The sequence below is a fragment of the Labeo rohita genome, chromosome 21 (genome assembly GCF_022985175.1).
Source record: "Labeo rohita strain BAU-BD-2019 chromosome 21, IGBB_LRoh.1.0, whole genome shotgun sequence".
In the NCBI taxonomy this organism is placed as follows: Eukaryota; Metazoa; Chordata; class Actinopteri; order Cypriniformes; family Cyprinidae; genus Labeo; species Labeo rohita.
In genome coordinates, this window is record NC_066889.1 from 18,707,632 (window position 1) to 18,730,672 (window position 23,041).

Here is a 23,041-nt window from a genome sequence, read left to right on the forward strand (position 1 = left end):
CATCTAAATCAGTGAGGTCAAAAAGAAAGCAATCAAGCAACAACGGATGAAGTCACCTGAATTTCACCTATAATTTACAGGCATCTCAAAGGAAATGAAACGCCTGCGGCATGAATCATATTATTTCCTTCCAGTTCTTCTGAAACCTCACAGGCACCGCAGGAACGGATGAAACCGTTTCCTAACAAGGGCTTATTCACAGCTGAGATTCAAACGCAGGCAAATCTAGTCTTTGTAGCTGTGCATGACAGTGAAACAATGCCTAATGTTGAACATAGTAAATCAGAGCAACTGTCTGAAGACCGTCTTTGAAGTTATCAATGCAGGAAACCATTTTGAGAAGTCCACAGATACTAAAAAGTTGAACAAGCCAGAATGCAATTGCTCTAAATGTAGTCTAGGCAGTGAGCTGAAAGCAGACCGCAGAGGTCAGCCGGCGAAACGCAGAGGCCACCGCTTAAATCTGTCACTATTTTTAAAATGCAGTGTAACATTACACGAGCCACAGTAAACCCAGCACTATTTTTGGGAGCTGCTTGACTTTGGCCTACTATCGGCAATCAGCTGATGCTATTTAAAGTCAACTCATGAAACAAATGAAGATCATTTCTAAAAGAAACAGACAGCATTTCTAAAGAAACAAAGACTGAATTAGCCTCCTGCCGCTCATAGACGCTCAAACATCATTAGCAGTGTATTTCAGAACACATCGACTGAAACTACATTTGAAAACAGACATGCTGAGAAAATCAATATGGGTCTATAATATTCCCTCTGATGCTGGAGAAAAACCAGGATTATTAGTACATTTTGTTCTGAGGTACATGTTTTTGTTTTTCTACTATGAACAGTTACAGCAAAACAAGAACGAACAGAAATTCCAGTCGAAAAGAAAGTGAACAGCAAAATAGTGTTTAACAAACCGTTCTTGACAATGATAATGAAATAAATAAACAGTAGAAACTCTCAGAAAAGTATGTATATGACACATATTGCAACACCAACGCAGAGTTTGGGTTACTGAGTTACTACAATAAAACTGAGCTACTGAGTTTCCACAATAAAAATCTAGTTTTGCTTTCGTTCTTTGAAATTTACGCTTCATATTCACATTGGTTTCAAATGGCTAAAAAAAATAAATAAAAATTTAAGGAAACATTTAATTTAGTGATGTTAAAAAGGAACATTTTTTTTTAAATAAATAATATCTATAATAAATTACAGATAAAAAAAACACCACCAAAAAAACAAAGAAAATACCTTCACCATACATATACAAACAGTAACTAAAGGTCTTCACAGCAACCCGTCAAAATAAGTTTGGTTTAACTTGAATAAACTATGACAGAAATATATTACTCAGTGTGTGGGTAAATATGTAAAAAAAAAATAATAATAATAATAATAATAATTATAATTTTTAATAACAAAATTAATTAATAATAATAAAAATAATAAAAAAATATATATAAAATGTATTAATAAGAAAATGAATGGAAAACACAGAATTTCCTAAAATAAAAAGTGAATTTGAGAAAAAAAAAAAAAAAACATAGGGCCTTAAAAATATAATTTATTACAACTTTAATAAATTGCTCTTAATTGTGTAAGTTTCATAATTTTAATTAATAAAATATGGTATTTGTTTCATATTTCTTAATTTAACCATTAAAAGATTCTAGGAAAAAAAATGGAATCCAGAACAATTAAAATGGGAAAAAACTTAATTTGGAAAAAAAAATAACATGGAAATTGGTTAAAAAAAAACAAAACAAAACAAAAAAAAACTGATTTCGTAGGGCCCTATGTATGGCAATAATATTTCATTTTTCTTTCTGCGATATAGAGAATGCATAAAAATGCATGTTTTGGATTACTGTCCTTAATCTGACAGAATAATGGTGCACAAATGAAAAATAAATTATAATATAATGCTGGAACAGGATGCAAAACACAAGCAAGAATGTAAGATGACATAACCGGCCGGCATTTGCTATTGCAAAGGACTGCTCTAAACAAACATCACTGTCAGTCTACTGCCAAATCTGATATGATAAGCTTTTAATCTTATGTTAAGCGGAAAAAAGCTATAGCTATAGCTATTTAGCTATAGAAAGATGTGAAAATCTACATCAACCTCCAAAAGAAACTTTAACAGCCTGGAGATCTCCGTTTGTCATGGTGGGCCTTTGCAAAAACAGGAAACACTTAACATTATCTCAGAAAGGCCTGTTGGACTAAATAACCACTGGAGAACAGGGACATATGGCACAAAAAATAACCTCCACCCATTGCTCAGTGTAAGCATTTAACTTTTATCTGATGAAGGCCCTCTTCAACCGTGCAATATTTAGAGCCAGAGGCAAGACAAGTGGTTTAGATCAAACGGTTTTCATGTTGAATTTGCGTTATCTGCTCATAAACATATGCAGTTAACCAAGTAGGAAAGAACATGGCAATTTCATTATTTAGACATTAGGAATCAATGGACATCAGACATACTTCTCTAGCACTTTGTATAATCTCCCAAATACACCGCCTGTCAGTAAAATAAACGGTAGATAATTTTAGTTCCTTGCCCACTGTGAAAACAATGTAGGCGTGTTGCCAAGTTGTGATCCTTGTACTTGACATGTCATCCTGAATATTTTCAGCACGCTAGGCCCTAATGCTAAACCACACAAAAGAAGCATAACAATGTGCTAAATAGAAAACTGACCTGGTGATGAATGGGTTCATACGGCTTGTACCTGTACATTAGCCAACTGGATCAAATACTCATGTACCACATCAGGCCATGTGAACCAGCCGTTGGCTTTCAAACTAATAGCTTCTCAAATTCGAAAGCGGCAGCCGAGCACCTTGAGAAAAGTCTGGACTATGACCTCTTATCACACGCGTCTCTGTTCAAGCCTGGCACTCGCCGTGTTCTCCGTTTGAATGATTACACTCACACCGCTAACATTTGGACTGCTTCTCTTTCTTGGATTCCTGAGATGATAAGCTCAGAGCAGCATGGCAAAGGCTTGGAAAAGCACATTCCTGTGTGAGAATGTTTAAACCTCAGAATCACTCGTTCACGCTATTATTATTACTACATGAGGGATGATCACATGGCAAAAAAGCTTCAATGTCCAGATATGCTTTAACTAAGAAAAAAATATGGCAATTTTCCATCGCTTTCCTCTTTGATGCTATTTATTACACTTTATTAAACTTTTACACTCATCCCAGGTTCTCTCACTTACACCTACATATCAAAAAGGTCTATGGGTGCACAATTCAAAAGTTTGGGGCAAGTACAAAACTTTTTTTTTTTTTTTTTTTTTTTTTTTTTTAAAGTCTCTTTTGCTCATCAATGCTGCAGTTATTTGATCAAAAAAGGCAGTAAAAAATGTAATATGAAATACTTATATAATTTAAAATAACTGTTTTCTATTTTCATGTATTTTTAATTAAATTGATCCTGTAATGACAAAGGTAAATTTTCTCCAGCCATGTGATCTTTTAGAATATTCACTTGTTAAGTCTGACGTCAAGTGTCACCTTTTCCGTGACTTCCGGGTCCAAATACTCTATCAGATGACACGAGAAAACAATAAACGGCACTAATTATACACTCACAATGTGATATAATACTACCAAAAAAATTATAATCCTACCCTTTAACCCCATACTGAAAACCCATAAATAAATATAAAAATTATTTGTGTTTGGGATGCTGTGAGCATGGAGACTGTAGTGTACACCGTAAATTTGAATTAGTAAATAAAAGTAAATAAAAGTAAATTTTAAAAAATTACTGACCACAAACTTTTAAAATGGTAGTTAAAATGGTAAAAGATTTCCATTTTAAATAAATGCTGTTCTTTTTATTTATTAAAGAATCCTGAAAAAAGGTCACACGTTCCAAAAATATTAAGCAGCACAACTGTTTTCAACATAATAACAAATCAGCATATCAGAATGATTTATGAAAGATCATGTGACACTATCTGGAGTCATGAATGGTTAAAATTCAGCTTTGCGTCACATTTTTTATAGAAAACAGTTATTTTACATAGAAATATTTCACAATATTACTGTTTTTTTGATAGGTTTTTGATCAAATAAATGTAGCCTTGATGACCTTAAGAATCTTATTTAAAAAACATGAAAAATCATACTCATCTCAAACTTTTGAACAGCATATATATACAAAATCCACAGAGGTAACACAGTGGAAAAAAGATCTTTCTGCAAACCCCCTAGTCCAAAAAGACCATTAAAGCTGCTTGCTCTGAAATCTGAAAGATGATGTAAATGAAATATGACGGCTTTAATATTTGTCCATTCAGCCGGCTATACCAGCGATGCCAGTTCAGGAGGGTGAAAGTACACTAAAGACATAATCTCCCTCTTAATCTCATTATTAGACTTTAGCCATGTGGCATATTGATAAAACCCCAGTGAATAGGGAAGAGCTTGAGGGGTTGAAACGGAAGGATCTGGATATCCATTCAGGGCTTTACCATGCATTAGCACGGTCTGAATGCACATCTTTGCAGTGCTTCACTGTACAAAAGACATCCCTATAGAACTGCTGAGATGTCTGAGTAAAAATCCTTGGTTTAGATTCATGCAAATGGTCTGTGCAGATAAACAACAGCTGTTGAAGTCTCTCTGTTATACCCTAAAGCTTGTTTTCACACATATATGTTCTTAAAACCTGGTTTTTGAACAGTGCCCCAAACCACTAACTCACTAAAAGCATACTCTACTCATATAACCAACCGCCTCTTCCATAAAGAGCAGAAAGTCTTTTTGTGGGAAACTTTTATTACATGGTGTACAAATGCCTCCCTTTGTTTCACAAAGTTCAGAAGTGAACGTACCATGGAAGTTCAGAGATTTGAGTAATAACTGCATCTATTTTGCCAGAAACTGTTATAGAAAGGGGTTCATCTGTGGATTAACCTTTAAATAAATCCCAGAGATGTTGTCTAGGTCCAATCTGAAGCAGACCTGAGTAATATGAGGGGCAAGTATCTCTAGCTCTGGGAAATAATTGTGATGTTATGACTTCCAGTACTCTCTAATGCCAACCATATGAAGCTTTTTTGCGAAAAACAATGCATCTTTTCTACTAAACTACATCTGCAGCTGCTTAAACAATTGCACAATGTGGGGTAGTTTACATTGGTCTGAATAGATATGAGGATTAAAAAGACAGAAACCACATGACTTGTTTGAGGCTCTGCGAACAAGACTTAAAATAGACCTTTCGCACATAACTTTGCACATTCATTATCACATTCCACCAAACTCATCCGCTCAAAAAGAATGTGCTTTTTAATCCCTTGAACTTGAATTCAGTCCCAGGCCAAATCTCTTGGAGGAACTCTAGAGATAATTTGCCTCTGAAAAGAGATGAAACAAAGGGTTGGAAGACGTTGTAGAAAGTAAAGTTTAGAGGGCATAGGGACTGAAAGTCCAGAAAAGCTCTGGACTGGTAGTGATTAGAGATCAGTTAGATTTATATGCAAAAGTATGAAGTGTACAAATAGATTTTTCATTTTTTAAGCGCTGTCAATCAATGTAAAAAGTACAAATGTCCTGAATTAATTATACAAAACTGATATTCATTTAACTAAGAACTTTTACACTACATTATTGTGAGTGACATTTCTGGTGGTGACATTGCTCCTCATTACAGCTTTACTGCATGTTCGCTGTGGTTGTCAACAGTCGCTGCTGCCATTATAGAACAACACTGTTCTTCTATGTACAGCTCTCATCTATAGCTCACTCACCATTGCAGTGATAACCTAAAATAAAATGCACTCAAATACACCCCCACTCCTGACATACATTCGCCGAAATACAGATGCACTTTTTATATCATGTATAAAAGTTGCTTCACATTATGCGAGTCAACTTCTAGACCAACAACCACTGCTTTATAACTACCTCTTGGCTGCCATGTATATGAGTGAATTATTTTGCACGGTGAAAGTAGCACTTGTTCATTTAAAATGGTTTATTTAAAACTTATGTCCTTTTATCTCCTTGACATTAACCCTAAAAGGGGTGACATATCCTGGGGGATACAAACATTTGAGAAGCTGTTTGGATACGCAGTGAAGATCTCATTTCTTGGTTTCATTTTGAAAGGGTGTATGTTGTGAATATTTAGATGTGGTGACTTGGTTACAACATTCTTCGTTTAGCTCACAGGAAGCATTTAAAACTGCATGGCAGCCTGTAGTGGGAAATTTTCTCACCCTCTGATAAAAGTTGAACTAGTTCACATATTTACACGTTTCCTGTTTAAAAAGCTGTTGTTCAGCATTAGCTTATTAGGCTTACATTAAAATGAATCCCTTTAATTCATGAATTATGAATTAAAGGGATAGTTCAAAGGGATTGTTTCTCTTCGACAGTCCAAAACTAGTCCAATAAAGTGCATCCATCTATAATAAAAAGTGCCTCACATGATTCCAGGGGATGAATAAAGGCCTCCTGTAGTGAATCGATGCATTTTTGTAAGAAAAATATTAATATTTAAAACATAATAATCTAGCTTACACCAACTGGTAGTACATGGATGAAGCTTCAGGTGGATGACATATGATGTCAGTGTTGTGCATGAGTCGCTCAGAACTGACTCACTTTATTGGACTCGTTTTGGACTGTTGAAGAGAAATATCCGCCCATTGCCATGATAGAGTTTGGGAGAGCCAGGATCATTTTTAATGTAACTCTGATTGTATTCGTCTAAAAGTAGGAAGTCATATACACCTAGGATGCCTGGCAGGTGAGTAAATACTGGGCTAGTTTTGTAATCTGTCTCTAAATGGGTTTACAAAAATTGGGTTGTGTGCATACTACTCAACAAAATTTGCGTCATGTGCACTGTACACTGTCCGTTGCGTACGCATAAAAAGTAAAGTTCACTTTAGGCTGGACAGTCAAGGTTCCATATTTGGTAACTGTTTTGTAGTGATATTGTGACAGAAAATGATTGATTTGTGACAGAAAACCGCATCGAAAATTTCAATAGAGTTTGGGTGTAAGCCAGTGGTATATAGTTCCCAAAACAAAATCTGACAAGAACCACAATTTATGTGATATCAACTTCAAATTTGGAACATAACTTGGCTAGACATATGGCTTTGATATTATAGCAATGCGACATACTTTATAAAATATTTATTTCATATAAAAAATATAGTATACTACATTATCTTTACTGTAAACTTAAACTTCTGTAACTTTTTTATACTTTCTTTTTTTTTTATTCTTTCGCTTTGTATTGAGTCCCAATAAAATGGAAAATACGAATAAGATCTCTCTTTATGGTTAAAATGATAGTTCACCCAAAAATGAAAATTCTGTCATTAATTACTCACCCTCATGTCGTTCCAAACCCATAAGACCTTCATTCATCTTCAGAACATAAATTAAGATATTTCTGATGAAACTCAAGAGCTTTCTGACCCTGCATAGACAGTAATGCAAATACCACGTTCAAGGCTCAAATAAATAGTAAGGACATCAACAAATAGTCAATGTGACATCAGTGGTTCAACCTTACAGGAGAAGTTCACTTTTAAAACAAAATTTTACAGATGTTCATATCTTTCTTTCGTCAGTAAAAGAAATTATGTTTTTTTGAGGATAACGTTTCAGGATTTCTCTCCATATAGTGGACTTCTACAGTGCCCGTTAGTTTGAAGGTCCAAAATGCAGTTTAAATGCAGCTTTAAAGGGTTCTAAATATTCACTTTGTAAGCACTGGTCGGTACTTCTGCAGTGATGTAGGATTATTTTGAAGTTGGAGGAGAACATGAGATGGGGGTTTTCGACATACTTGACATAACTGTCTTGAACACAGAGTATACGCAGAGCTAGACGAGTATTTGAGGTTAAATAATGATCGATTGTTTCACTAGATAAGACCCTTCTTCCTTGGCCGGGATTGTTTAGAGCTCTTTGAAGCTGCATTTAAACTGCTTTTTGGAAGTTTAAACTTGCAGGTACCATAGAAGTCCACTACATGGAGAGAAATCCTGAAATGTTATCCCCAAAAAACAATTTCTTTACGACTGAAAAAAAAAAAGGGTGACAAGGGGGTGAGTACATTATCTGTAAATTTTTGTTCTGGAAGCAAACTTCTCCTTTAATTTTACGAAGCTATGAAAATACTTCTTGTGTGCAAAAAACCACAAATAATTACTTCAACAATTTCTCCTCTTCCATCTCAGTCCATGATGGATTTCATCAAAATTATGTTAATTTGTGTTCTTTAGATGAACGAAGGTCTTACGGGTTTGGAACGACATGAGGAAGAGTAATTAAAGACAGAATTTTCATTTTTGGGTGAAGTAGTAATGCGACTGGAATCTGGCCTGGCAAAAACATGAAGCGAGTACCTCTGGGAAGACTCTTCATTACAGGATTTACGTATTGTTCAATCATCCTGCTTAATTGCGTAAACATTTTAATCACATTTTTTATAATTAACGTAACTGATAATAAATCTCATTAAATTACCAGCCCTACTATTTCCACCAGGTGACACCCACAGTCTTCGTCTTAAGATAATGTACTTAAAAAGAAAAGAGCATAGCTGAAATAAATTGCGTTGTTGTAAGCAATCAACACAGACACAGAGACTTATCTGGGATGAGCCTCCTGAAGCAATAGTAGTCCGAAGCCAGTTTACAGAGCCAGACGTGCTTGATTCATCCTGACGGCTAATTTCTCAACCTGGAAAGCCTGTCATTACTTCATCACAGACAACTGTTACTGAGATGAGTCATGACTAAACCAATCTGAAAGCTCACAGAATGTCTTGAGGAGTCACTGAGGAGATACAGATGGGCCATCTTATAATATCAAGACCGCACTTTATCAAACCACAATTACATGGAGGGAAAACAAAGCAATTAAAACTGCAGTCTGGGACAGCTAGGCCAGAGGGCGTAATATGTGGACCAGAAGGGATGTGAACGGAAAGGCCTGAGGTTAAAGAGAGGGGGGTGTTTTTGGGGCTAGATTTGCTAATCTCTAAAAGCCGGGCAGCTGGGTCTGGGCTAATACAGAAACCATCTTCTTAGTGCGGATACCTGCTGTGCCCATTCTCATCCGCTTTACTGCCAGATTCACTCTGATTGGTCGTTTGCAGATTTATCTGATTGGTCCCGAGAGCAGTGAACATTTGATTGGTCAATTGAAATCTGGACTTAAAGAAGAGAAAATGTATGGGGGTCAGTTGTTTTGAGTAGACAATGACCAGACATGTCAAAATAAAGCTCTCTTTTACTGTTAAGTTATTTTTAGTAAACATTTCAATGTTGGGCTGGCACGACCAAAGATATGAAATTAATACACACCTGGCACTGTCAATAGAAGGTGCTATTTATAAGGCAACCTACTTTTGGAAAGGCTATGGGACTGTTACACGGGCAGCCTAGACTGTGATCCATTCCCTTTAAGGTTTGAATTAAGCAGCGACCGACTGTGCATATGAAAGGTGTCAGTGTACGACAGAGGATAGAAAGGAATTAGCGTCTGGACAGTCTGCTACGGCCGAGCAAATACAGTTAAAGACTGATGGGGGGAGGGATGCTACATGTGTGTTCACTACGAATACTTTAACAGGCCCTGTGAAATAGCATAGACTCAGATTCAACCCACAGAATAAATATTGCACAGAAGACATTCGTCTCTGCCATTTGAGGTTATACAATGCAAGGGTTGTGTGTTTTACCCTCACATGGCAGAGACCCCGTTTCTAAATCCCCTGGCAGCCATATCTAACTGATGAGGTAATTCCACAAAGCAAAGCAAGCCTTATCACTAGCCAGACAACCCTGCCTCCGTCCTCAACCAGTTTAACCTCAACACTGGGCTCATTTGATTGTTCCCATAATGGACACGCTGACCTTAAGGTGAAACCAAAATTCCATTAACAACATTATGATGCCATTTATCCATGTTTTTTGTTGACTAACGTTTTAAAGGAAGAGTAAAATGAGTTCTTATCTCCTCTGACAACTCGGGATAGATTCAGTGAGGGTTCATCACGTTGAAGGTTGTAGTTAATGTGGAAAAGGGCTGGGGTAAGGACACCAATTAAGCGCTGTGGACATGACTGCATTCCAGATGAGATAAATCCAGTCTGCTGGGAGTCTTGTCATGACTTTCTTACAGGAAAATGCTTGGAAGAAAAAAAGAAATTAGCAGCTATTTGGTTTCATGACACGTTTAGTTTTGCATTAACATCTTGACCTGATTGTTAGATGCAAGACCGCACAAGAAGCAGGCTAAATGTCACGTCAACACTAGAGAATAAAACCTAGTACAGTCTTGTGAAAACTTTAAATAATATCTACAAGAATGTAGGTTATGGCTTGCATGAAAAGATACAACTTTTAAAGGTTCATAGTTTATCCAAAAATAAAATTAGTTCACTTTTAGAATTAATAAATTCCTGATAATTTACTCACCCTATGTCATCCAAGATGTTCATGTATTTTATTCTTCAGTCAAAAAAGAAATTAGGTTTTTTGAGAAAAACATTCCAGGATTTTTCTCCATAAAGTGGACTTCCATGGGGATCAACAGGTCCAAACTGCAGTTTTAGTGCAGCTTCAAAGGGCTCTACACGATCCCAGCTGAAGAGTAAGGGTCTTATCTAGCAAAACGATTGGCTATTTTCTAAAAACAATAAAAATGTATGCACTTTTTCACCACAAATTCTCATCTTAGACTAGCTCCATGACAGCGTCTGCAGCTTCACGCTTTAGTTCCTAATTTTCGTTAGTCCTTCGTCTGTGTACCCCGGTTCAAAAAGGTAGGTTAGGGTGAAAAACTCAATCTCATTTTTTCCTCCAACTTCAAAATCATCTGACATTGTTGTTTTACCTTTTTTTGTAAAGGACATTTGACTTTCTTTGCATGTTCCTTTTGTAAACACTGGGTCTGTACTTTCACCTACGTCACGTGTAACTACTTAATGCGTGAGGTAGAGCTTGTGCAAATGAGCTTTTGTGGTTAAAAAGTATAGAAATTACAGTTTTTTTCGCATCTGTGGCAGTAAATTAATCACATTATGTTTTAATCAAATTAAACAATTATTATTATTATTAAGTTATTGTAGTTATATGGCGCTCAGTTTTTCTTGTTGTTTAACACATTTGGCCAAAATCCCATGATATAAAAGATGAACCGCTATGCACAGGATATTTATAAAACGTAGGCTACAAAAGTACACTGGCTACAACTAGATGGCAAATTTCTAAGACTCTTCTCCGCTCTTTAAACACATAAAACATTAGCCTTTATAGACAGTGTTTCTTGAGTAAAGCAAACACTGTACTTATTCATAACTCAGTTCTTTATTTAAAAAACTGACGTCAAACGTGTCTTCAAACTGCGTGTCACGGCACTTCATTCTGAATGGAGGCGAGGTGTAGTTATGAGGTTTGACTGACAATTTGAAGATCCAATGGCATTACGAGATCTAGCCACAAACTCTTTTGAATGCTTTTCATTGGTTAAATATTTGTGAAAACCGATAAACAGACATAATGATGACCAATAGCACTAATGTAAAATAATAAAAATGAAATATAATAGAGATTTTTGATAATTTTCCATGGCATAGTGGTTGGGAAACACTGGTGTAGAACCATTTGAAGCTGCATTGAAACTGCAGTTTGGACCTTCAACCCATTGGCTCCCATTTAAGTCCACTACATGGTGAAAAATTCTGGAATGTTTTTTTTCAAAAAGCTTAATTTCTTTTTGACTGAAGAAAGAAAGACATGAACATCTTGGATGACATTGGGGTGATTAAATTATCAGGAAGTTTTTATTCTATAAGTGAACTAATCCTTTAAGATTTCATGGTTCGGTTTAGGTTCAGCGCTGTTCATTTTTGTACAACCTAATTTCTTATGCTTTCTCAATCTCATAGAAATGATTATGACTTCTCATGAGACTGGGTTGGAAAATCATGCTTCAAAGTTCATCTGATTTCAAGCGTAAATGACACAGATCTGCTAAATAAGGATCATCTAGGCCATTTCCCTTTTATTCATTTCACCAGCTTCCTCTGAAAAACAAGAAGTGCAAATCAGGACAACTAGAAGCATCACTGTTCTAGTAAACAGATAAAAGCCCATATAACAGTGGATAGCAAATTACAAGTGAAATGTTCAAAACATGTACCAAAGTTTTCTTGCAATCTGCAAAACTTTAAGCAATAAACTGTGCATTCAGGCCACAATGTGCAATTAAATGTTATCCAACCATTCATGATACAATATTTCCATTGCATCATCTAAATTAAGGTAACAACTACATGAGATTAAACAGAAAATCTGTGACCCCATTAATTACATTACACAACATTGTTAATTTATTAAAAAGTTGTTAGAGACAAGCTAGTAAATTAAGAGATTAGACTATAACATAAGCAGTCTGCAAAACATCAGCTAACATCTAGTCTCTTACATGGGAAAAGAATCCCAAGCAGGAGTGGAGGTTTTCCAAATGTTTCCTGAATGACTTAAGCAGACCCTGTGTGAGTCCATGAGCAGATAAAAGACAGCTCTCATCATGTCAACATAGCAAAATTAGATATGTGTCTGCAATTGATTTGTGCACACAAAAGGTCTATTCTTTCAAGTGAATGACAGAAGTCAAATAGAGCCGCTATCCTACTGAGATGCAATAAACCTGGTCTACACCAAGCTGCTTTTAATGTCTTGTAACTTACACATAAGGTCTGGAATTTCATGCCACCTCAAGCAAGGGGCTAGAAAAAGCCTTTTATGATTCTCTCAAACATGCCACAAATACCAACAAATGTAATAATAGCCCTATCTCTCAGTCTTTGTTATGCAATATGTTACGGGTAAACCAGGGATGTTCAAATTAGAGTACAAACACATGAAGTGCTGGTCGAGTAACATCACATATATTACAAGAACTTGGCAATCAGCTGCTATTATAAAAGTATTTATCCTGGCAGTTCTAATCTCCTGTTTTGCTCAAGAATGAAAGCCTGGCCTTACACAAAAATTCCTGTACGGTTCTGGACTGACACACAAAACCCAAAATAGAACCAGGAGAATATTTAGTTTCTCTTGTTCTTGATTTACTTCTTTTTCTAGAAAACACCCTGTATGGCAAAGAACTGAAACACGACTTTTGATTGGTGAGTGTAAAAGTTACAACTGATACTAAAATACTAACAGACCTGCAAGTAAAATCAAGAGCAACAACTTAGAGGTAGTGCCATTTTTTCTTTACTTTTCATTAATAAACCAAATATATTTATATATATACACATGCACATATTTATACACACACACACACCTACAGCAAACTGCTGTTCCACAACCAAAAACACATTTAAAAAGCATTTTCTGTAATTAAACACTTTTTTTTTATTTAAAAAAAAAGTTATTTGATAAAATTAAGTGTTTATATGTGTACAACTGTTCAGAACTGTGCTAACTAACCATGTGCTGGTTAGATTTTAAGCTAGGTTAAAAAATGTCTAAAATTATCACTACCAAAACATCTGGTGACGTTTCGGTAGTGACTGGTTTTTTTTTTTTGGGGGGGCGTTATCCCATAAAATTGTCACCACCGAAACGTCATCATTGTTTCGGTAGCGACAAAAGGGAATGCATAAACCTTTTTGGGGGAGAAATAAACTACATTTTAGTACAGGTAAGCAATTTTTTTGTATTTTAGTATGTTTTAGTAGTGTTTTAGTATGTGGGTTAAAATTCTGTAATGTGATGTGGTCACTACCAAAACATTACTGTCACTACCGAAACATGGGATGTTCTGTAAAAAATAAAGTAATGAATCATCAACTAAGACGCTATGATAGTTTTTGGTTCAATGTACATTTAAACTAATAAATCCTTAAGTTTGAAATCAGCATGATAGACTTTTTGCCTTTCACAGGGTTCGTACAGATACTGTAAAATTAAATTCCAGGAATTTAAAGGACTTTCAGCACTGCTTTTTTGATTTTCAAAGGCTTCAATCAGAGATCTCACTTGTTGAACAGTGTCTTCCATTTCAAATTCTAAAAAAAGAGAAACAGATAAATTAAAATATACTAATAAAAAAACCCAAACCCCATCGTACAACCATTGTGAAATCGCTCTGAAATCCTGATCTGAAACAAATGATTTGCGAACCCACACTGAAGTCCAAATCTGAATCAAATGATTCACAGTCCATGCGCCGAAGTTCCAAATGAGTCATTTGAACAATCAAATGAGTCGCAACACGTGTTTTGAATTCCAATCTGAAACAAATGATTGCGATACACGATCCGGTTGGAGCACTTCAAAATAGTGAAGAATTTTGTGACACAATAGTTTAACTGATTCATAGTTTCTAAAAGCTCCGATTCATCTTCTTTTTAAAATCATTACAAGCAATGTCAAAATTGGAAAATGACTGGCTCTTTTAATTTGATCTGGTTTTTGCTAGTGAACCATTTGAAATGAATGAGCAAAGTCACAAGTTTGAATCGATCGGAGCGGTTCCAGAGTACATGACTCAATTGATTTGGTTCATCTGTTCCTCTTTTTGCATCTTCAGCCATGGTTACATGACACAGTCAGTACTACAACTGGCTTAGCTCAATTGTTTTCTGACATTAACTGAAATAAGTGAAAATGTTTTTTGAAGTGCGTGAATTTTGCATGAAAAGATATGTGCTTAAAATTGACAAAATGAAACATTTCACAGATATATTGTCCTACAGTAATTCAGGCACTTTTCAAGTACTTTTTCAGAAATATTGCTATTTTTCAAGGGTTTTTCAGGCCTTAAATTTCAAAAAGTTAAATTCAAGTACTTCAAGCACTTTAAGCACCTTGTACGGACCCTGCTTTTACAAAGAAAAATTGGATTCAAAGTACATCAAATCTCATAAATCACACTTGAAATATTGTTAAAATTGTAAGTGTTATCAACTTATCTCTAAAAACTTTTAATAAAATAGAAAAATATATATTTACAAGTAAGAAAAATCTTAAGAGGTCAATGTTACACATCTAATTAAATTACATATTACTGTGTTCCAGTAGTGACAAATTTGGGGAGAGGACAAATATTCCAAAACTTTCTGAATATACAATATGAGAATTAACTGCACAATTACTAGAAATGTGTACCTTGGATATTATACAATTTGCATAAACACAATATTTGTGGGAAAAGACACACTTTCCTACTCTGACTTTAAACCAATTCTGTAGAATGGCCCATATATACGTAAATTATATATGTTCATATATATATAGCATTACCTATGAACTGAGTGAGTGTATTTCTTAATAAAAAATGTCAACGTTTTGTTCCTAGGCAACCACATTGTTGTGCAAGCAAACACCCACCATTTAGTACAGATAAAAAAGTGAAGCATGTCTTAGCCACCATACAAGGAGAAAATCAATATTATGAGCTGTGAATGTGAATATGGCAGGCTTGCTCTTAACAACATTCCGTGCAATGTTGAAAATGCCACTGTGACCATGTGCTGGCAGAAGGTATATTAAAACTCAGCTTAGTTCTGTGGTTTGATGATCACATAGAATTTCACAGTAATCTCCTCTCGCTGACTCAGCCCAAGTGGCAATGATTTGGCAAGCCAAAACATGCAATTATAAGCAATAACGTTTCATTCGAGCACATTCCAATAGTTCAGCCTAAGACTGATGAAGTTCTATTACAGGCTTAGAAATGATTGCTGAATCACATCTGGTGGCAGGAAGCTCCTCTGAAGCTTGTTTTTTTTTTTTCATGCTTTTTTAGGGAGAGTGCAGAAATTCTCAGCCTTAAAATTATACTCCCGGTTATGACTCAGTCATCATAATAAAGCTACAGACATGTCTGATTCTGAGTCATTCACCCCAGTCTAGAACATTCACACAAGTTGACTATGACTATAACAACACATCAGATTCCAAATGAATGAACATATATGAGTAAACACCAGTTGTTATTGCATTGAGGCATTGTTTATAAGATTCTCAAGTATCAAACAAGCTAAAAGCACACTAGGTCATACTTACATCACTTTTCCTAAACTTTGCCTTCAGGCTCTTCATATTAGTCCATTCAGATTCCAACAGATCCCAGGACACCTGAATAAAATCAAACTTTAGTTAGTCATACACACATACTCCAAAACAAACTGTCGATTAATACAGCGGAAACCAAGGATCAGGTCAGCACTGTTATTAATGGCAAAACTCAGACCAAGCTCTTGGAGGCAAAACACAGAGGTGGATCAAGTTACAGTGGCCCCAGTGGCAGGAGTACTAAATCTAATGTGTGGTCACTGTACAAAGTTTACAGTGTCAGAGCATTTTGTGTTCGTATAAAATCTTGGAGTGTCTCAAGAGTCCTGACACTCCGTGAGCTCCATAAATACACATAAACCGGGGTCAATGATATTCTTGGATCTTCCTTAGGAGTCTCCACGGGAAAGTGAAAAGTTTGGATGGGGTGTTCAGAAAGACTCCAACAAGATAAGAAAAGCAAACAGGACTGACCGCGCTTCAATGAGGAACAATGGCAACATTGTGTCCAACTATAGCTGACAGGAATGATGACTGTAAACAACATTGGCATGTACATCTAACACTGAAGCGAAATTACAGCTATTTTATTATTCGGTAGCGTAAAGTCTCAAACGCTCGCTTCTGAAGTTCTACTAGAAACAGCCTGAAATTTGACGGAAAAAAAATGTACGGGAAAAGAGTGTTTAGATTTCTCCACTTACCCACTTTGCAAAAGTTAAGCCGGACACACAGACCTCAGGGGTTTGTTGCTAACACACTTTTCCGAGTGGTGTTAAGTGCTTCATAAACCATGTAGTGCTATTTGGACTCGCAGATATTAGAAGAAAAACGGCAGAAAACAGCGGCGGTGGGCAACAGGGGGAGAAACCAGGAGCAAAGTTATTCACCGACAACAATCCATTCAAGTGGTGCTCGCGCTGCCTCTGATTGTTCCCCGGGCAGATAGACTGACGTCACCATTCATGTGTCCTCGTGACCAAGCACGACTGTACACACTTACAGTACACGAGACACATTTTACTCTCCCTCTACTAAATTTTACTGCTGTAAGCAATAGTGTTCACTAAACATCTGCGTGACTTTAATTAGAGTAACTAAAGTCAATCCCTGTATAATGAGTTTAAAAACATTTCTCGACCAGACTTGTTGAACTTTATGTATATAATAAATATAAAAATGTTAACTTCACGGTTAATTATACACAACATTTTTTCCTAATATCCCAAAAATCAGTGAAATCGTTTTTTATTTAGGTGTGCAATTTGTAAATGCTTGCATAGTTGAGATTTTTAATTCATAACCGACTTTGATTTGTATGAAAAACATTTCTCGACCAGACTTGTTGAACTTTATGTATATAATAAATATAAAAATGTTAACTTCACGGTTAATTATACACAACATTTTTTCCTAATATCCCAAAAATCAGTGAAATCGTTTTTTATTTAGGTGTGCAATTTGTAAACGCTTGCATAGTTGAGATTTTTAATTCATAACCGACTTTGATTTGTATGAAAAACATTTCTCGACCAGACTTGTTGAACTTTATGTATATAATAAATATAAAAATGTTATTAGTGTCAATTATACACAACATTTTTTCCTAATATCCCCAAAAAATAAGTGAAAACTTTTTTTTTATTTAGGTGTGTAATTTGTAAACGCTTGCATATTTGAGAATTTTAATTCATTTTTTTTTTGTATGAAAAATTTACTATCAACTAATTTGTAGCTTCACTGAAATACTGCAAAACGTCATATCACACGTCACTACTATCGCACATCAGTGAATTAAAATCTAATGAGGCATTCATATATTAATTCTGGTGCTACTCCTTAAAAGACGAACCCATCTTTTTTTATTAAGCTAACGTCACCGTTTTATCGCTGTAAGAAATTATTACTTGAGGTTGAAGACGGCAGTGTGTCTGAGGAAAGCAGGGGAAGCACTTACTGACGTCAGTAATCGTTTGAGAGCAGATATCTAATGCATACAGGCAATAAATAGAAGTTGTGAGCGTTGCAGTAGCCTACTTTCCACTGGGACCACAAGGGTGTCCTCGGGGTCTGAAGCCAAACGTGCGGATTTGATATAATTGACCTACTATCCGGTGCGGCAGTGCTGGGGAAGGGCGCCGCGAGGTGGACACGTCCAACGATTATAAACACGTAGTGGCTACCAATGGACTTCGTCAGAACACGTTCATACAAACGTACAGTACAACACATATGGCATCACATAGAACCGAGGAAGAAAAATAGCTGCTGAGCTGACAGTTTCTTTCTAAACACTAAACCACTAGGGACAAATAAAGGCATGTATTAGAATCACTGCTCAAGCACATCCATGCTTCATTATGTAATTTTGGCTTTCAGTGTACAATAAAATGTGCTGGCAGTAGGACTAATAGACTGACAAGCAGCCCACCCCTTGTAATTTTCTCAGAGCTGCAACACATCTGTGGTCATGCCGCACCAGAACAAAGAATAACACCAGCAATACCACGCTTGTCTCTTAGTGTGGTGGGTCTGTGCGTTGGTGGTCCATTGCCACAAGCAACACAGTAATCAACACAACAATAAGTTCAAACCACAGGTTATTTAGGTTACTTAGCAAATACACGGTCTTAGGAAGAATATGAAAGGAGCTTGCAAAGCGCAAAACAGCCCAAGGCTACATAGAAAAAGTTGCAACACAAGTTCAGATTGTTTTTCTTTTTGGAAAAATACATGAAAATATTTACAGCAAGGTCAGTAAGACTTTTAAAGCAATTAAATACTTCAGCAAGGATGCATTAAATAGAAACATAATCTTACAAAATATAACAGTTTTAAATAATTGTTGTAAATTCATCAAAAAAAGAAAAAAAAAAACACAGATTTTCATGTTTTTAAAGAAGTCTCTTCTGCTTACCAAGCCTGCATTTATTTGATCCAAAATACAGCAAAATCAGTAATATTGTGAAATATTTTTACTGTTTGAAATAACTGCTTTCTATTTGAATATATTTTAAAATGTAGTTTATTCCTGTGATAAATTTACAAAAAAGCTACATTTTCAGCATCATTACTTCAGTCCGTCACATGATTCTTCAGAAATCATTCTAATACTGATTTGCTGTTCAAGAAACATTTATTATTATTATTATCAATATTTAAAACAGTTGAGTACATTTTTCAAGGATTCTTTGATGAATAAAAAGATCCAAAGATCAGCATTTATCCGAGGTAAAAAAGCTTCATTATACATATACCATTCAAAAGCTGGGGGGCATTTCTTTTATTTAGGATACTTTAAATTGATCAAAAGTGATTTATCTTTCAGATAAATGCTGTTCTTCTCAACTTTCTATTTATCAAAGAAACCTGAAAAAATTATACTCAGCTGTTTCCAAAATAATAATAATGATAATAATAATAAATATTTTTGAGAAGCAAATCAGAATATTACGATGATTTCTGAAGGATCACGTGACTATGCTAAAAGTAATGTAATGATGCTAAAAATTCAGCTTTGAAATCACAGGAATACATTAAATTTTAAAATATACTCAAATAGAAACCAGATAAATAGCAAAAATATTTCGAAATTTTACTGTTTTTGCTGTACTTTGTATCAAATAAATGCAGGCTTGGTGAGCAGAAGAGAGTTCTTTAAAAAGCGTTAAAAATCTTACTGTTCAAAAACTTTTGACTGGCAGTGTCACGATTTCTACAAAAATATTACACAGCACCGCTGTTCAACATTGATAATAATAAGAAATGTTTCTTAAGAAAATCATTATATTAGAATGATTTCTTAAAGGATCATGTGACACTAAAGACTGGAGTAGTGGATGCTGAAAATTCAGTTTTGCCATCAGCTAAATAAATTACATTTCAAAATAGAATTCTACAGTCTATTTTTAACTTAAATTAGTAAATAAAATCCTTCTTTTTTATATACAATTTATGAAATATTGGCAAACATATCAATAAATGTGAATAAAACCACTGAAAATGTAGCTTACTTCTGTGTTTGGAAGTGGTGCCATGCTTCTCTTCAGTGTAGTGGATTTTTTTTTTTTTTAAATTAAAAACAAGCAAATTCATAGACAGCAGGCTTTAAATTAGGTGAAATGATCCGGAAGCCAAAAAAAAAAAAAAAAAAAAAAAAAAAAAAAAAACATGACCTGACATGTGATGTCCATCGTAATGGATGCTTTTTTTTGGAAAGATTTCACAATATTGCTCTTTTTACTGTTTTTGATCAAATAAATGCAGCCTTGGCAATCAAAAAAATTCTTACCAATCCCAAACCTTCGAACATATAGAAAACACACTGAAACACAAAAGCTGATGAAAAGTAGAAAAATAGAAGCTATTACATAAAAAAGGTCAAACCATTGTTCTGGGAAAAGAAACAATATAATTAATACATTTTATAATTTTATAACATTGAAAACGTGACAACTCAACCCACAAATTATAAGTACATACTTATTCAAAACAATCATAGGGTGCAGCATTTCCTGCTTATTTTGTTCCACTGTAAACTACAGCCAAAGATGACAACATTTCTACAGTCTCGCCCAGAATGATACCAAATGGCTTACACAGTACAAAATAATTAGAGCCTTTACCAAAGCCATGTGTTTCTGCATATTCATTGAAACAAGAATATGCAGAGGACTGTTTATTCTGCTTCCCCCACTCTCATCCTCATGGCCAATAAACTGGTTTATCCCCTCATACAGTGGCTAAATAAAGGTTTGGATTGAAGGAAGGCTTAGAGCTGACACGGCCCTTCACCTCACTTCAATAACTGAAGCTGCAGGAAGATTCCACTGAGCTGCCAACATACCGGAACAGCTATATTTCACAAACCAAGTACAATGAAGCTCACCTTTTCATCATAAAATTTCCCAGGCTTGAAATATGAAAGGTCCCAACAGGGATTCAGTGGGCTTTTGTTTTCCATCGGTGTAGACAATGCATCTACTGGTCACGCAGTTGGTGGTAGTAAATATTTCAGTAACAATGAATATTCAACATTGGAAAACAGCTTTTCATCCATTATGAATAATATATCGCAGAAATACATGCAAACCAGGATTTTAATAAGCATGTCAAAATATGCAAGCACGCATACACCACTCCTACACTGAACAGTTTAAAACTAAAAAACACTCAAAAGATTTCAAAACAACACTGAAAGCCAAATGAGAACATCAGTAATTACTTTAGACGCACTCTGCTTGGGTTATGTTTGGAGGGTTGTTCCTAAAGGGCCTTACACAAAATTAAAAATGTAAAGAAATAGAAGGTGTCAGGCACGGATCACCTCATATAAACAAACACCTAATCTCTCAAAGGAATCTTTTTTTTAAATGATTTCAAGTGCATGCTTGATAATTGAAGTTTTCTGTCCAGGAGGGGGTAGTACTGTTCTGTTATAACTACCACGCAATTTCACCCAAGTCTTTTGGCATCCTCTCTCTCCTCTCGTCCTCCTGCGACGAGCAGATTTGGAGAGGGTGTTGCATCATGTGCTTTCGACGGAAGACCTTTGAATGTTATCCACTTTGAGCGCCTGGCAAAGAGCGTATTCAGCATAAGTGCACAAAATATTCTGATTATATTGACCGGTAACTTGTGTGTCCACTTACTCTGATTAAAGTAAGCATCCACAGCAAAAAGATTTTAGCGATTCCCATGACTCAAGGAGTTTGCTGCATAAATAGAAGCGCTGTCCTTTTACATTGTCTTTAATGGTATGACACTGTTTAAAAGACGGCAGCTGTGGTTACCAAAATGTACTTAAATATAGCAGGCTACGTTTTAAGATTTTACGGATTCATAAAATACGTCAGCTATTTCATCCGTTAATTTTATATACCAACATCCGTTGTGTACGTTTTTAAAACCACCGTGAAAGCGGCCGTGATGAATTAAACTTCCACAAGATTAAGTAAATACTAATACCTACCTTATTTTTGTCGAAAGAGTGGGCACGGACATTCGTAAATTTTATGGCTTCTGGTCTCAGCTGTTTTTAGCTGCAAAACATCTGGTTTCCCTGGTGAAAAAACCAGCATATGCTGGTAGGTATGTGTTTGATGCTGGTCCTTTGCTGGTTCATGCTGGTCGTTGACCAGTAACATGACCAGCAAAAACCAGCAAAGGACCAGCTTAAACCAGCTAAGGACCAGCATAGACCAGCAAAGGGCCACCTTAAACCAGCTAAGGACCAGCATAAACCAGCAAAGGGCCAGCTTAAACCAGCATCAAAACCTACCTAACCAGCATTCCAGCATTAAAACATACCTACCAGCATATGCTGGTTTTTTCACCAGTGTTTGCTGCTTGATATTGCATATTGGCGTTTCTTACCATGCTATTTTAATGTATTATCTTAATTATGAACACACTGGTTTGTAGCGCAAACAGTTTTACCATTTATGTACAATTACAATGTTGTTTTCTTCACGTTACTTCCCTATAGCGGCTAATAAACCGGAAGTCTTCCATGCTGAAGAAGGTGGATAAAAAGAATACACAGTCATGTACACAAATACAAAAAAAACATCATGGTAACACACCAAATACTGCTAAAATAAGGCAATAAACGTTAATTTAACATATAAAACCCGAGTGTACATAATGGAAAAGAACCCCAATTATTTAAATATAAAACCGTCAAATGTACGCCGTCGCACGTAATGGTGCCCAGATAGCACACGTACGTCTGTAAGATGTCAGTTTTACATACATTCTAAATCATAAACATCTTAAAGACATCTAATAGACGTCTATTTGACATCTCATAGGAAACGTCCAATAGACGTATTGCAGATGAGCAAACTATGTCTTGCAGATCCCTGGTGAAAAAAACAGCATATGCTGGTAGGTATGTTTTGATGCTGGTTTAAGCTGGTTCTTGGCTGGTT

General features: G+C 35.5%; 1 protein-coding gene across 3 annotated transcripts in view; it reads right to left on the reverse strand.

Annotated features, from left to right (window-relative positions):
* Positions 1–17,043, reverse strand: part of rai14 (retinoic acid induced 14) — a 51,128-nt gene extending 34,085 nt beyond the window's left edge. For 2 of the 3 annotated variants that reach the window (XM_051092818.1, XM_051092816.1), the window contains exon 1: positions 2,720–2,862. In XM_051092818.1, coding sequence (XP_050948775.1) covers positions 2,720–2,758 — 39 coding nt within the window. In that variant the 5' untranslated portion in view covers positions 2,759–2,862. Of the gene's footprint in view, positions 1–2,719; positions 2,863–16,100; positions 16,173–16,813 lie in introns of those variants that run through there. The other variant, XM_051092817.1, reaches the window with a different exon arrangement.
* Between the last annotated feature and the right edge of the window lie 5,998 nt (positions 17,044–23,041).